The 12,147-nt window shown below is 51.3% G+C and overlaps 1 protein-coding gene across 2 annotated transcripts in view; it reads left to right on the plus strand.

Moving 5' to 3' along the window:
* CRHR1 (corticotropin releasing hormone receptor 1) overlaps positions 1-12,147 on the plus strand; it is a 52,000-nt gene that overhangs the window by 12,746 nt on the left and 27,107 nt on the right. For both annotated transcript variants that reach the window (XM_032617686.1, XM_032617687.1), the window contains exon 2: positions 10,692-10,779. In XM_032617686.1, coding sequence (XP_032473577.1) covers positions 10,692-10,779 — 88 coding nt within the window. The remainder of the gene's footprint in view (positions 1-10,691; positions 10,780-12,147) is intronic.

The raw sequence follows: 12,147 nt of genomic DNA on the forward strand, positions 1-12,147 counted from the left end.
TCACTTTACACTTGTCAGAGAGCTGACTGAGCGAGAGCACAGCTGATAGTGGCACCTGCGTGGCTGGCATCTCCGTGCTGTCCCCAACCTCGGCTCTGTCTCTCCGAGTAGCAGATGCCTTTCCCACCCCCTCAGGGACCGGTTCCCAGTGTCTGGGAGAAGCTCACAGCTCACGGCTGAGCAGTTCCCAGGGTCAGGGGCTGGATCAGAGCCCCGGTCGGGCTCCATTCCCTTGCGAGAACCAAACTCCACCCTTCCTGAGCCCCCAGCTGGCAGGGCCCCACTGGTGTCTACCCCCCAGTTCCCACTGCCAGCTTTCGGGGATCCAGGCTGTGGCCCGGAGGTAGAGGTCAAGAGGCAAAGTAACCTGTCCCTCCTCCTTTGGAGGATCCATGCAGTGGTGGGGCCTAAGAAGGGAGGCCGGACAGGCAGGGAAACAGGCTGACCTGCCCAGGGGTACAACCCCAGGATCGGAGCATCTGTATGGTGGGTAGATAGTAAAGGCTCCACTTCTTGGGGTTGAGAAGGATTAAATGAGAAAAATCACAGGGTCTGGCACTGTGCAAGTCTTCAGTCAAAGCTGGAATTTAGAAGAAGAAAGGAAGGAAGGAAGGAGAGAGGGAGGGAAGAAGGGAGGAAGGAAAAAGAAAGGAAGGGAAGGGAAAGGAAGGGGAGGAGGAAGAAAAAATGGAGGCTAGGGAAGACTGAGACCGGCAGAGAGCTTAAGACCAGGAGAGAGAGGAAGATGTGTAGGAGGGACACCGGGAGGCTGAGAAGGCACGAGCTATGAGAAAATGTTAATGAGTGAATCGAGAGCGAATCGTATCAAGAGGAGGAGAGAAAGAATGTGTGAGCAGCAGAAAAGGAGGCTAGACCAGGATGGGAGGTCAGCAGTGCTCCAGGGCACTGCCCGCCCCCCACCTCCCTTCCCTGCTCTCAGCAAATCTGCAACAGCGACAGTGATGCAAACTTTACTTTCACAGGTGTCTGCTGGCTCCTGGGAATGGAGTGGTGGTGGAAAGTGGGTGTGCACACCCTGGGTGGACAGGCAAACCAGTCAGGGGGCGCTTCTGGAGAGACAGGCCGAGTCAGGAAGGAAGCAACTTATACATTCATAGTCGAGTAATACTAATCACTACCGTTGGTTAACGGCTTACCGTGTGTTTGGACCTGTGCTGTGTGAGACGCACCATATTGTTGAATCTCTCCAAAAGTTTTAGAATATAAATACTTCATCCCTATTAGCGCCATTTACAGATGGGGAAACTGAGGCTCAGGGATGTTAAGTGATTTACCCAAGGTCACATGGGTAGGAGGGGGCAAATAAAAGTTTCCAATGTGGATCTCTCTGGCCTCAGATTTAAAGGTCTGAATTCCTACTCTCCTGTAAAACCTGGAGTCAGAGCATATTCAGACCTAGAAAGGAGTGTAGGAAACACTACCCTCCTCATTTCACAGATGAGGAAACTGAGGCGGGGGGGCAAGGGAAGGAGACTTGTCCATGGTCACAGAGGAAGTTTGCCAGATTCAGAACAGGAGCACAGCCCTGCACTTTCCACCCCCAAAACACTTTTTCCTTCAGCACAGCCTCCTGGAGTCCAAGGTGGAGATCAATGCAGGAAGGAAGACCAAGGGCAAAAGAGAGCTCCTGGTGGGCAGAGGGAAGAGATGCAGGAAAACGTGAACCCGTCAAAATGTCCAGGTGCGACCCCATGGTCAGAGGGGACAGAAAATGAAAACCCATCCATTCATTCACTCTGTCAGTCATTCATTTATTCATTCAACAAACATGTATGGGGGCGCACTCTGTGCCAGGCCCCACTAAGGGTACAGAATTAGCCAAACACAGACCCTGCCCTCAGGGAGCTTATAACCAATGGGACAGCATATTTGGGACCCTTGGAGGGGAATGTGTGAACTGCAGAGCTGGGGTGTCTCAGGTCCTCACTGCCCTTAGGGTGGGTGAAGCAGGTTTCAGCTCTCCTGTGGGGCCTCGTTGTGGGAGCAGAGGAGTGAAGTAGCAGGGAAGGGGGCAGGGTGTCTCCTGAGCCCAGGGCTGCAGGGAGAAGACCTGAAGGTGGGAGCACCCAGGTGTGCCCCACTCCCTGAAATGTAGGCAGGAGATCTTCCTTCCCATTTTTTCCTCTCTGCACAACAGCGATTTAAGTTAATTAAGTGGAACAATAAATTCTTTCTCAACTGCCTAGAACAGAATAATCTTTCACTGCTCACCCGCTTTCGGGAAAGCACAGGCTCTTTGCTTTGAGGTGGCGACAGGTTGTGGCTGTCCTAGAAAGAGGCTGTCCTGGGGCAGGATGGGGAGAAAAGGGTGGTTGGGGGGCAGAAGTCCTGGGCAGTCAAGAGGGCTGAGAAAGGACATCTAGCATCACCACCCTCTGTCCCAAGTCTGGTTTTATCCTGGCTAGTCTTTAGAGCACCTCTGCGTGGATTAGAAAACGCACCCCCCGCCCGAGGGTCCCGGCCCTGCTGATGCAGAGCCTGCAATTCTAGCCCCCAGAGACCTCTCCACTTGGCACCTCTGTGCAGGGCAGAAATTGCACAATTGCCTGTGGGCTCTGTACCTCCCCTGTATTGTCATTCCGTCACTACAGATATATCCCCTGTAGGCACACAGGTTTCAGAAGAGTTGATTGCGCATATGTTTTATTTCTGCAAATCAGATCCTAATTTTTAAATCCAATGGGGAGCCAGCTTTCTAAAGAAGTCTTGATTTATGATCCCTCTTCTTTTTCATATTTAGATTTTTTTTCTCTTGGCTTTGCTTAAAACAGGCTATACCTTGAAAACCACATCTCTGATAAAGGGTCACTATCCAAAATATATAAGGAACTCATACAACTCAACAGTAAAAAAAAAAAAAAACCCCAAAAACAAAAACAAGCCCCACAAATAATCCAATTAAATCTGGGAAATGCAAGTAAGAAACACAATAAGATTTCACCTCACATCTGTTAGAATGGTTATTATAAAAAAGCCGAGATAAGTGGCAGGGAGGATGTGGAGAAAAGGGAACCCTTGTTCACTGTTGGTGAGAATGTAAATTGGTGCAGCCACTGTGGAAAATAGTATGGAGGTTCCTCAAAAAGTTAAAAATAGAACTACCATATGATACAGCAATTCCACTTCTGGGTATGTATCCAAAGGAAATGAGATCATTACCTTGAAGAGATATCTGCATCCCCGTGTTCATTGCAGCATTGTATACAATAGCCAAGCTGTGGAAACAACCTAAGTGTCTATAAATGGATGAATAGATAAAGAAAATGTGGTATATACATACAACAGAGTTTTTTTTTAAATTGGAGTATAGTTGCTTTACAATGTTGTGTTAGTCTCTACTGTACAGCAAAGTGAATCAGCTCTACGTATACATATACGCCCTCTTTTTTTGGATTTCACCACAGATTTTCACCACAGAGCACTGAGTAGAGTTCCCTGTGCTAAACAGTGGGTTTTCATTCCTTATCTATTTTATACTTAGTATCAATAGTGTATACATGTCAATCCATACAATGGAATATTATTCTGCCATAAAAGGAAGGAAATCCTGCCACGTGTGACGACATGGATGAACCTTGAGGGCATTATGCTGGGTGAAATAAGTGAGACAGAGAAAGACAAATACCATATGATCTCACTTATACATGTGGAATCTAAAGAAGTCGAGGGCTTTCTTGGTGGCACAGTGGTTGAGAATCAGTCTGCCAGTGCAGGGGACACGGGTTCGAGCCCTGGTCTGGGAAGATCCCACATGCCGCGGAGCAACTGGGCCCGTGAGCCACAACTACTGAGCCTGCGCGTCTGGAGCCTGTGCTCCGCAACAAGAGAGGCCGCGATAGTGAGGCAAATAAATAAAAAGTCGAACTCAGAGAAACAGAACAGATTGGTGGCCGCCAGGAGTGGAGCGGAGGTGCGGGAATGGGTGAAGGTGGTCAAAGGTACAAACTTCCAATTATGAATGAATACATTCTGCGGGTATGATGGACAGCATGGTGACTATAGTTAACGATACTGTGTTATATATTTGGAAGTTACAAAGAGAGTAGATCTTAATAGTTACCAACAGACACGCACACACACACACACAATTGTAATTACGTGAGATGATGCATGTATTAACTAATCTGATTGTGGAAATTTTTTTGCGATATATACATATATCAAATCATTATGTTGTACACCTTAAACTTACACAATGTTATACGTCAATTACATCTCAATAAAGCTGGGAAAAAAAGCCACAGCCCAGAGCTGTGGTCAGATACATGGTCAGATATTCGGGTTGTGGAGCCAGGGGACCCCAGGACCCAAGAGGAGTGGGCCTTCCTTCCTCGGCCAGCAGACGGCAGTGTCCACTGGGGGTCTTGCCTCCCAGGGAGGGTTGCAATCTTGGCTTCACTGGGGAGTTGGGGGGCCTCTCTGTGCTCCAAGTCAGGATCTGCCACAGTCTCCTGGGCTAGGGAAGGCAGCCAGGCTCAGGTTCATCCCCAGCTACTGAAGTGCCTCCACTGAGCCGGTGCCTCTGAGGTCTCACTTCCCCTCTCTGGGCCTGTTTCCATACCTACCAATGATGAAACTGACCAGCTATGACAAGCTGATGCTCAGGAATCCACCTCGGCACTCCAGGCCTGAAGGATCCATCGCAGCCCGGTGTCTGAACCCTTCCACAGATGGCCTGTCCAGTCTCCTCAAGCTCAGGACCCTCCCCTTGCCTGGAAAGCCCTCTCTTTCCTTCTTACAGTCTGTGCCCACTCTGCCATTCTCAAACTCACCTCCCTCAGGAAGCCTGCCCACACCATCACCTTGTGCTGAGCCCTTCTGTAATCCCATGGTCCCCCTGTGCTCACCAACACCTTGCCTTGCCATTTTCCTTTTAGTGTGTGTGTCTGTGTGTCTGTGCGTCCTTCCCTGCCTCTTCTGAATTCTTTTCCTTTTTTCCAAATCAAGGAGTCCTGGACTCCTTGAATGTAGAATCCCAGTTCAGCAAGGGGCTCAGTGAGATCACTTAATCTGGTGGTTTAAAAAAACAAGAGACAAAAATCAAAACAACTTTCCTTCTAAGCTGAAAAATCCCTTTTCAAAGGAAAGCTTACAGAGAAGGCAGAACAATCTGACAGAGTGAAGGAGAAGGCTTTGGTCCTGCTGCAGCCCCACTCCCCGGGTCCTGGAAGGAACACCAGGACCAGCCTGCTCTAGTCCAACCTTCTCGATAACCAAGGAAGATTCAAGGGCCCAGAGTGACCAAGTCATGATAGTGACCCCATGGGCGCTTCTAGAAGACTTTAAATTTCAGAAAGCATCTTCCTCCTTTTCTCCCCCCTCCCCAGGTGACCTGCATCCCTGTGAGGCAGGAAAGAAAGATCACATTGCCCAGAGGGGCCAGGTGACTCGCCCAAAGTCACACAGTTAGTAGCAGCAGGATTGGGCTCAGAACTCAGCAGCAGGGGGAGGAATCTTGCTGAAAGATGGCTCGCAAATGCTGCAGCTGTGGTTCTGCCCAAGGGCCAGCTCAGTCCCTGGCTCCTAGGGAAGGTTTTCTTGGGGCCTCTGAGGGCTCTCCCAGGCTGAGCATCAGAAGTTGTTGTGTAGGGGAGGGCAGGCAGGCCCCCGTCTCCTTGCTCCTCATGAATCTGGGGAGATGAGCGCGGCCCCTGGTGCCTCCAGTGGCCCTTCAGGATTCTTGCTGAAAGGTTAATTACCAGACCATCCCATCAAAGGAAATTGCACTTCTGTGCCTTAAAGACCAAACTGAGCTTCAGCAACATAGTTATTTATGGACTCTAATAAGCATTTTCTGGGTGTGATTAACCTTTATGCCAAAGTCACACTGGGAATTGGGATGGCAGCTTCAATTCTAGCCATGCTGTGTGCTGGCCGGGGGGTGGGGGCATGTACAGCAGCTGGAGCAGCCTGGAGCCGGCAGGCAGCTGTCACACTCCGGCCCGCCCACCCGCCCTCTCCGTGGCTCCTGCGCCCTTCCCTCCCTCTCTGCCCATCGCTTCTTCCCGTGCCCTGCCCTGATCCATCCCCCTCCGTCCTTCATCCACTTGAAAAACAGACCTGATAGCCTGCTTACTGGGCTGTAGTCTCCACTCAGCTGCTAAAAACAGTTCTGTGACCTTGGGCACCTCAACTATAAAACCCCTGTAAAATGGGGAGCATGGAACTTGCTCTGTCTGCTTTCCACAGCACAGTGCTCCTTCCGTGTCAGCGACCCCTGGGTCCTAGGACGGTCAGTTTATGTGATGCTGTGATCGAGCCACAGCACGCCCTTGACCTTCTCAGATTTAACATTCCGACTTTCGCTCTCTGGCAAGTGGAGAGATTTGCAGCTGAGGTGCGGGTTTTATTTGGGGGCCTCGGGGCTGCCAGGCTGGCACACAGAAGTGAGGATCTACCTCGTGAGTGAGCCTAGCGCCTGCCAGCTTCAGATCCTCAGTCCCATTTTGGTTTTCTGTCCACCTCACCAAGTCCTGAGAGCTTGGTTTGTCAAAAACGGTTCTGAAAGGAGAGCCAGCGGCTAAGACTGATGACAGAGGGGTCCAACAAAGTGGCGATTCTTAGGTCAAAACCGCTTTTGGTTTACTTTGAGAGAGGATGACATGTCCAGTTCGGTGAAGCCCAGGCCTCTGATGTGACCCTACTCATCACATGCTCCAGCCATATTTTTTGGAGTGCTAGACCTCACCACAGAGTGAAGGAAGCTCTTCACCCTCCCCAGGAAAATGGTCAGCATTACACGCAACATTCTGCATTTAATTACAGGGTTTCATCCCCTCCCCTGCCTCGTGTGTTTGTAGACACCAGATTAAGAATTCACAGCTTTAGCAGAACACAAACAACAACCTTGAGACTTCAGGGGCTTGTCCCTACAGGGCAATACTCTCTTGTTGGTGGAGTTGGAAAACTAGTGAAAGTTGAAGAGGAGATCAACGTATGGTAGAAGGAAATACACAGGAAAACTCTGGACTTTTCATGAAACTGTGATTCAGGAATAAGCCAGGAGCCTTGACAAACCCTTCCGCAGAGCCAGAGGTGTCCAGGCCCAGATTCGTACAGAGCCAACATTTCCTGAGAGGAGAGATTGGTTTGGGAATTTTAAGAAACGTTTTTCTGTGCATAGTGCAAAACCGGCCCTCTATTGAGAGAAAATGACTTTGTGAACTAGCACATCCAAGGAGAGGGAAGGGTCAGGGTTACAGTTAGCCAGCCAAGGACAGGCTCCATCCCGTGGCATTTGCTTTGGATTCATGATGAATCTGGAGGCGCCCTGCTCCTCTGTGAACCCCAGGACATTCGGATGCGAGGCTAAGACCTTCTGGCTGGTGTATTTGCCATCTGATTAGAATCCTGGGGCGTAAGTGCATTGTACTGAGGCAATTCCATGCATCTGGGACTAGTCTGAGTTCTCTGATTGCCAGGGTCTAGCGCATGTACGGAGGGGACCTGGGCACATTGACGGGGGACCGAGCTGCTTTGCTTTGGAGGGTCGGAGAAGGCGCTGCCGTGGGGAGGGGCTCGGGACCTGGCGTTTGAGGACTGCAGACTTCACCAGGTGGGCCAGGGTGATGAGGGGGCAAAAGTGTGCAGACACCAGCAGGACCCCACATGCTGGGGAAGCAATAAGTAATTCAGCGTGAATAAAACGTGGTGTGCTTTCAAGGAGAATGTGAAAGACCGAAACACAAAGCACAGCTTCAGGCTTAGAAGGATAGCGATGGAATGCCAGGCAGCAGGGCTGACATTTTCACGTAGGGTGTTAACCGGTTCCTTTAATTTGCCTGCGGCTGAGCTGCCTCTGGGAGCCCCATTTCCATGCTGTGTGTGTACACGTGTGTCTGTGCTGGGAGGTGGCAGAGGCAGGGGTGGGTGACAAGCCGTGGGTGGGGGTCTCTAGTCCCCTTCTAGAAGAGGCCTCTGGCCACCCCAGCTGATTGGCCCTCTCTGGGGACAGCTCAGAGCTGGGTCCCTGCTGACTGCTGAGCTGAGCAGCAGGTCTGTCAGCGAGGACACAGCTCTCCGCTCAGCATGCAAGAGCCAGTGGCGGGCCTGGTGGCTTCCTCCTCTCTCCGCTTCTGCGTTTTGAAGTGGAAAAGGAGGGTAAAGATATTTCGCCATCTCTCCGGGGACAGTGAAGTTTAATTAGTGATTAATAAAGTGTTGGAAGTTCCTTGGGGCCAGAGAGATGAATGGGTTTGTTCTAATAACTCCCGAGTCCCAGGAGCGAGTTAGCTGACCCCAGCGCCGTTGGCTGAGGCCAAGCGCTGGGCACGGGATGGGGGTACAGGACCGGGGGGTGGACCTCGGAGCCTGGAGCTTGGCCCAGAGCAGAAAGACCCCTATGATGTGACAGGAGGAGTGTGCCAGTGAGGGGATAAACAAACCCACTGCGGACTCGGGCCAGCACTGAGGGGACAACGTGGGGGAGTCATCAGGGTCAAAGGGGGGGCTTCCTACAGGAGGTGTGGGTGGAACAGGTCCTGACCAGGAGTGGGGAGCATTCGATTCCATCTTGGGTGGGAGAGCGGGGAGCAGGGTCTGTCTTTGTCATCAGACGGCGGGAGTGGGCAGGTGGGTGGCACAGGTCGTGAGGGTCTGGGGCGCAGGGTGGAGGCCAGTTTGGGAAGAAGGTACGGGAGCAACAGGGTCAGGACTTGGGTGAGGCAAGTGAGGCACTTTTCTCAAGCATGGAGTTTAAAGAGCTGCCCCAAAGTGCAGTATCAAGATAAATCATATTTTAATATTATTACTGATTTTTCCTTTTACGCAAGGCTCCAGTATGGCCCAGCACTGTTAGTGATCCTGGCTTTTTAAAAAAAGCTTTTGATATGTTGTTCATCATGGAATTTTTTGCATTAATTTAGAGTTTAAAAAAATATTGCATTAAAATATTATGTATCTTGACTACTAAGTTTTCTGGTGCCCCCCCCCCTTAAATTTTGCACTGGAGGTGAATGCCTTGGTCTCCTCACCCTAGTCCTGGCCCTGCGGTTGAGGTCTGCAAATGAGGGCTGCGAATGTGTGCTGCTCGTGTTGGCCACCACCCTAGCTCTACTCTAAATTAGAAACTTGCTCACGTGGGACTCGGACAAGTCCCTACTTCTCTCACGAGCTCATTTTCCCCTGTGAAATGGCTAAGGCTGCTTCCAGATCGAAGTGTCCCTGTCTGAAGCTCTGCAGTGAATTTTGCAGAACTGTTTTGGAAATGGGCTGGTGCTGAGACACCATGGCAGGTTGGGGGGCAGTGGGGAGGAGAGGAGACGGTCCCGGGGAGGGGACCCCAGGAAGGAAGAGCAGAGGAACAGGGGTGGTGATGCGGAGAGCAGCCTCCCATGCAGTCAGGGAGACAGGGCTCTGCTGGTCCTTGGGCTCTCATGTCCTGACAACTGGAGGGGGGGCTAGTTACAATCCTCCACTACCCCAACCCCCCCACACACTCCTTAGCCCTTCACAAATCAAATCCCAAGGGAAACAATCACCTCGCCTCCAACCGGTGACTAAATAAGAATCACCAAGTTCAAATCAATCAGCGTGACCTATTGAGTGCCTCTTGTAGACCTGAAACACAATGTAACTCGTTAATATATTCAGCAAATTAGAATGCAATGAACAAAATCCCTCCCATCTTGGATCAAGCTGTGCTGCTCACAGCGGACTTCTACATACACTGCGTCCTGTAAGCCTGGCTGAGTGGTGGTGGGGTGGCTATTACACCTGTCTTTACAGGTGAGGAAATCGAGGCACAGAGAGGTCAAGTAACCTGCCCATGGCAACACAGTGAAACTGGGGCTGGATGCCAGGTCTCTTTTGACTCTAAATCCACAGGGAAGGTGTTGACCTTAAGGGAGGGGACACAATGATTATGTGTGGGTGTTAGTTGAAGAAGTGGGCAGCCCTCTAGGTGTGAGACGCATGCTACTCTCCCCAGGTGGGCTGAAATTTTGGAATCAGAGTGACACAGAGTCCCCAGGGAGGGTAAGAGGCAAAGATTCTCCCTGGATTAGGGCAGGCATCTTTCCAGACACATTTATCCCTTCACCTCTCTGGGCCTCAGCTTCCTCATCAGGGACAGCCAGCCCCACAGAGAATGAAGTACCATCGCGGATATAAAATGACTTGGTAAATGGTGAGGCACGATTTGTAGTGACCAGTAATTAGCTGGGTGGGGATGAGGGCCCGGGAGGCAGCTCATTAAACCACAGGTCCTGAGCTCCTGCAGCTGGGGAGGGAGGGAGGCTCACTAATGGGGGTCTTCTGTGAGCCCATGCGGGTGGGGGGTGCTGGGGGGGGCAGGTGGGAGGGTGTGGGTGTGGGTGTGTCGGGACACGCCTGTGCCACCCTTGAGACCCTGTGAGGATGGAGGTGGCTTGCTCAGGTAGAGCCTCTCTGGAGGCCCCCAGCCCTCAGGGAGAAAGTTCCCCTCTGTCCTGGGAACCTGGGCTCCTGCTGTCACCTGCCTCCCTTTCAGGCCCCTCAGAGAGCAGGGCAGCCCCAGACCTCTTAGGCAGAGAGGACACGGAGGAGGGGGGGAGGGAGGCTGGGCCGGTGGGGGAGGGGTGTGTGTCTGGGATGAGACGTGTATGAAGGGGACAAGAGGGGCAGCAGGAAGCTCCAGGCCAGACAGCTCATGACACAGTCTAACTGTGTCCCTCACCTCCCTGTGCCCACAGGCCCTTCTTCTCCTGGGGCTGCACTGCATCTCCGCCTCCCTCCAGGACCAGCACTGCGAGAGCCTATCCCTGGCCGGCAACATCTCTGGTGAGCACCCCCAACTGCCTCCTGCAAGATTCCAGGTCCCCACCCCTCCACCCCCAGGGCTCCCAGAGCCTGCACACAGAGCCATGCCCTGGGGCAGGAACAGCGGAGAGATTTCCCCTCTGGGGCTCCAAGCAATCCATCATTTATCCACCGAGTGCTGTGTTGAGCGGGTGTAAGTGTGGTGGGAAAGAGCTGCGATTAGGTGACAGCATCAGCCAGGGGCACAGAGGGGCTCGGGGCAAGCGTGCCAAGTAGCTATCCTCCCTGCTTTGGGGTGGACAACAGGGGAAGTCGCCCCAGCCCTTGCAGCCGTGAGAACCAACAGAGCGGAGGGCTGGGCTGTGACTCAGGCATCAGTGAGGAAGAAAGCCTGCTGTTTGCTGCTGCTAAAAATGCCTGAAGCATAATATGTAGGGCGCTCTGCGTGGGGCACTGTCCGAGGTATTTGAGATACAGCTCCTCCTTGACTTACAATGGGGTTACGTCCAGATAAACTTATCATAAATTGAAAATATCGTAAGTCAAAAATTCATTGAATACACCTAACCTACCAATCAGCATAGCGTAGACTAGCCTACTTTGAAATGCTCAGAACACTTACATTAGCTACGGTCAGGCAAAATCAACTAACACAAAGCCTATTTTATAACAGTGTTGAACATCTCTTGTAATTTATTGGATACTGTACTGAAAGTGAAAAACGGAATGGTCGTCTGGGTACAGAGTGGTTGTCAGTGTGTCAGCTGTTTACTCCCGTGATCGCGGGGCTGACTGGGAGCTGCTGCAGCTGCCACCGCCAGCATCACGAGAGAGGATCGTACCACATATTACTAGCCTGGGAAAAGGTCAAAGTTCAAAATCTGAAGTGTGGTTTGTACAGAACGCATATTGCTGTCAAGCCGTCGTACAGTCGAAAAATCATTAAAGTCGAACCATCGTAAGTCGGCGACCATCTGTATATTCACCCAGTTTTTACGACCTCCTGAGGGAGGTGCCGTTCTCCTCCTTTTACACATAAGGAAACTGAGGCACAGAGCAGAACTAGTAAGTGCTGGAGCTGATCTGAGCCCAGGAAGCCTGGCTCCCAGATACGTTCTTTATCACCATGCTCTAGCCCTCCTCGATAGAAAATACTGCTTAACTGCAAATATTACTAATACTTGTATGACTTCACCATTTACAAAGTGCTTTTGTATAATAATCTTATTTCATCCTCACAAGAGTTTAAGATGAGATATTTGTACAGATGAGGAAACTGAGGCATGGGAGAATTCGGTTTTTGGGCTCCTAAGGCCATGCCTTTTCTAATTTGGGGTGTGGTCCTTGAACCCTCATCCTGGTCCATTTAACCGGGGTCCTGGGGATGCT

This window comes from Phocoena sinus, chromosome 20 (assembly GCF_008692025.1).
Source record: "Phocoena sinus isolate mPhoSin1 chromosome 20, mPhoSin1.pri, whole genome shotgun sequence".
Taxonomy (NCBI): Eukaryota; Metazoa; Chordata; class Mammalia; order Artiodactyla; family Phocoenidae; genus Phocoena; species Phocoena sinus.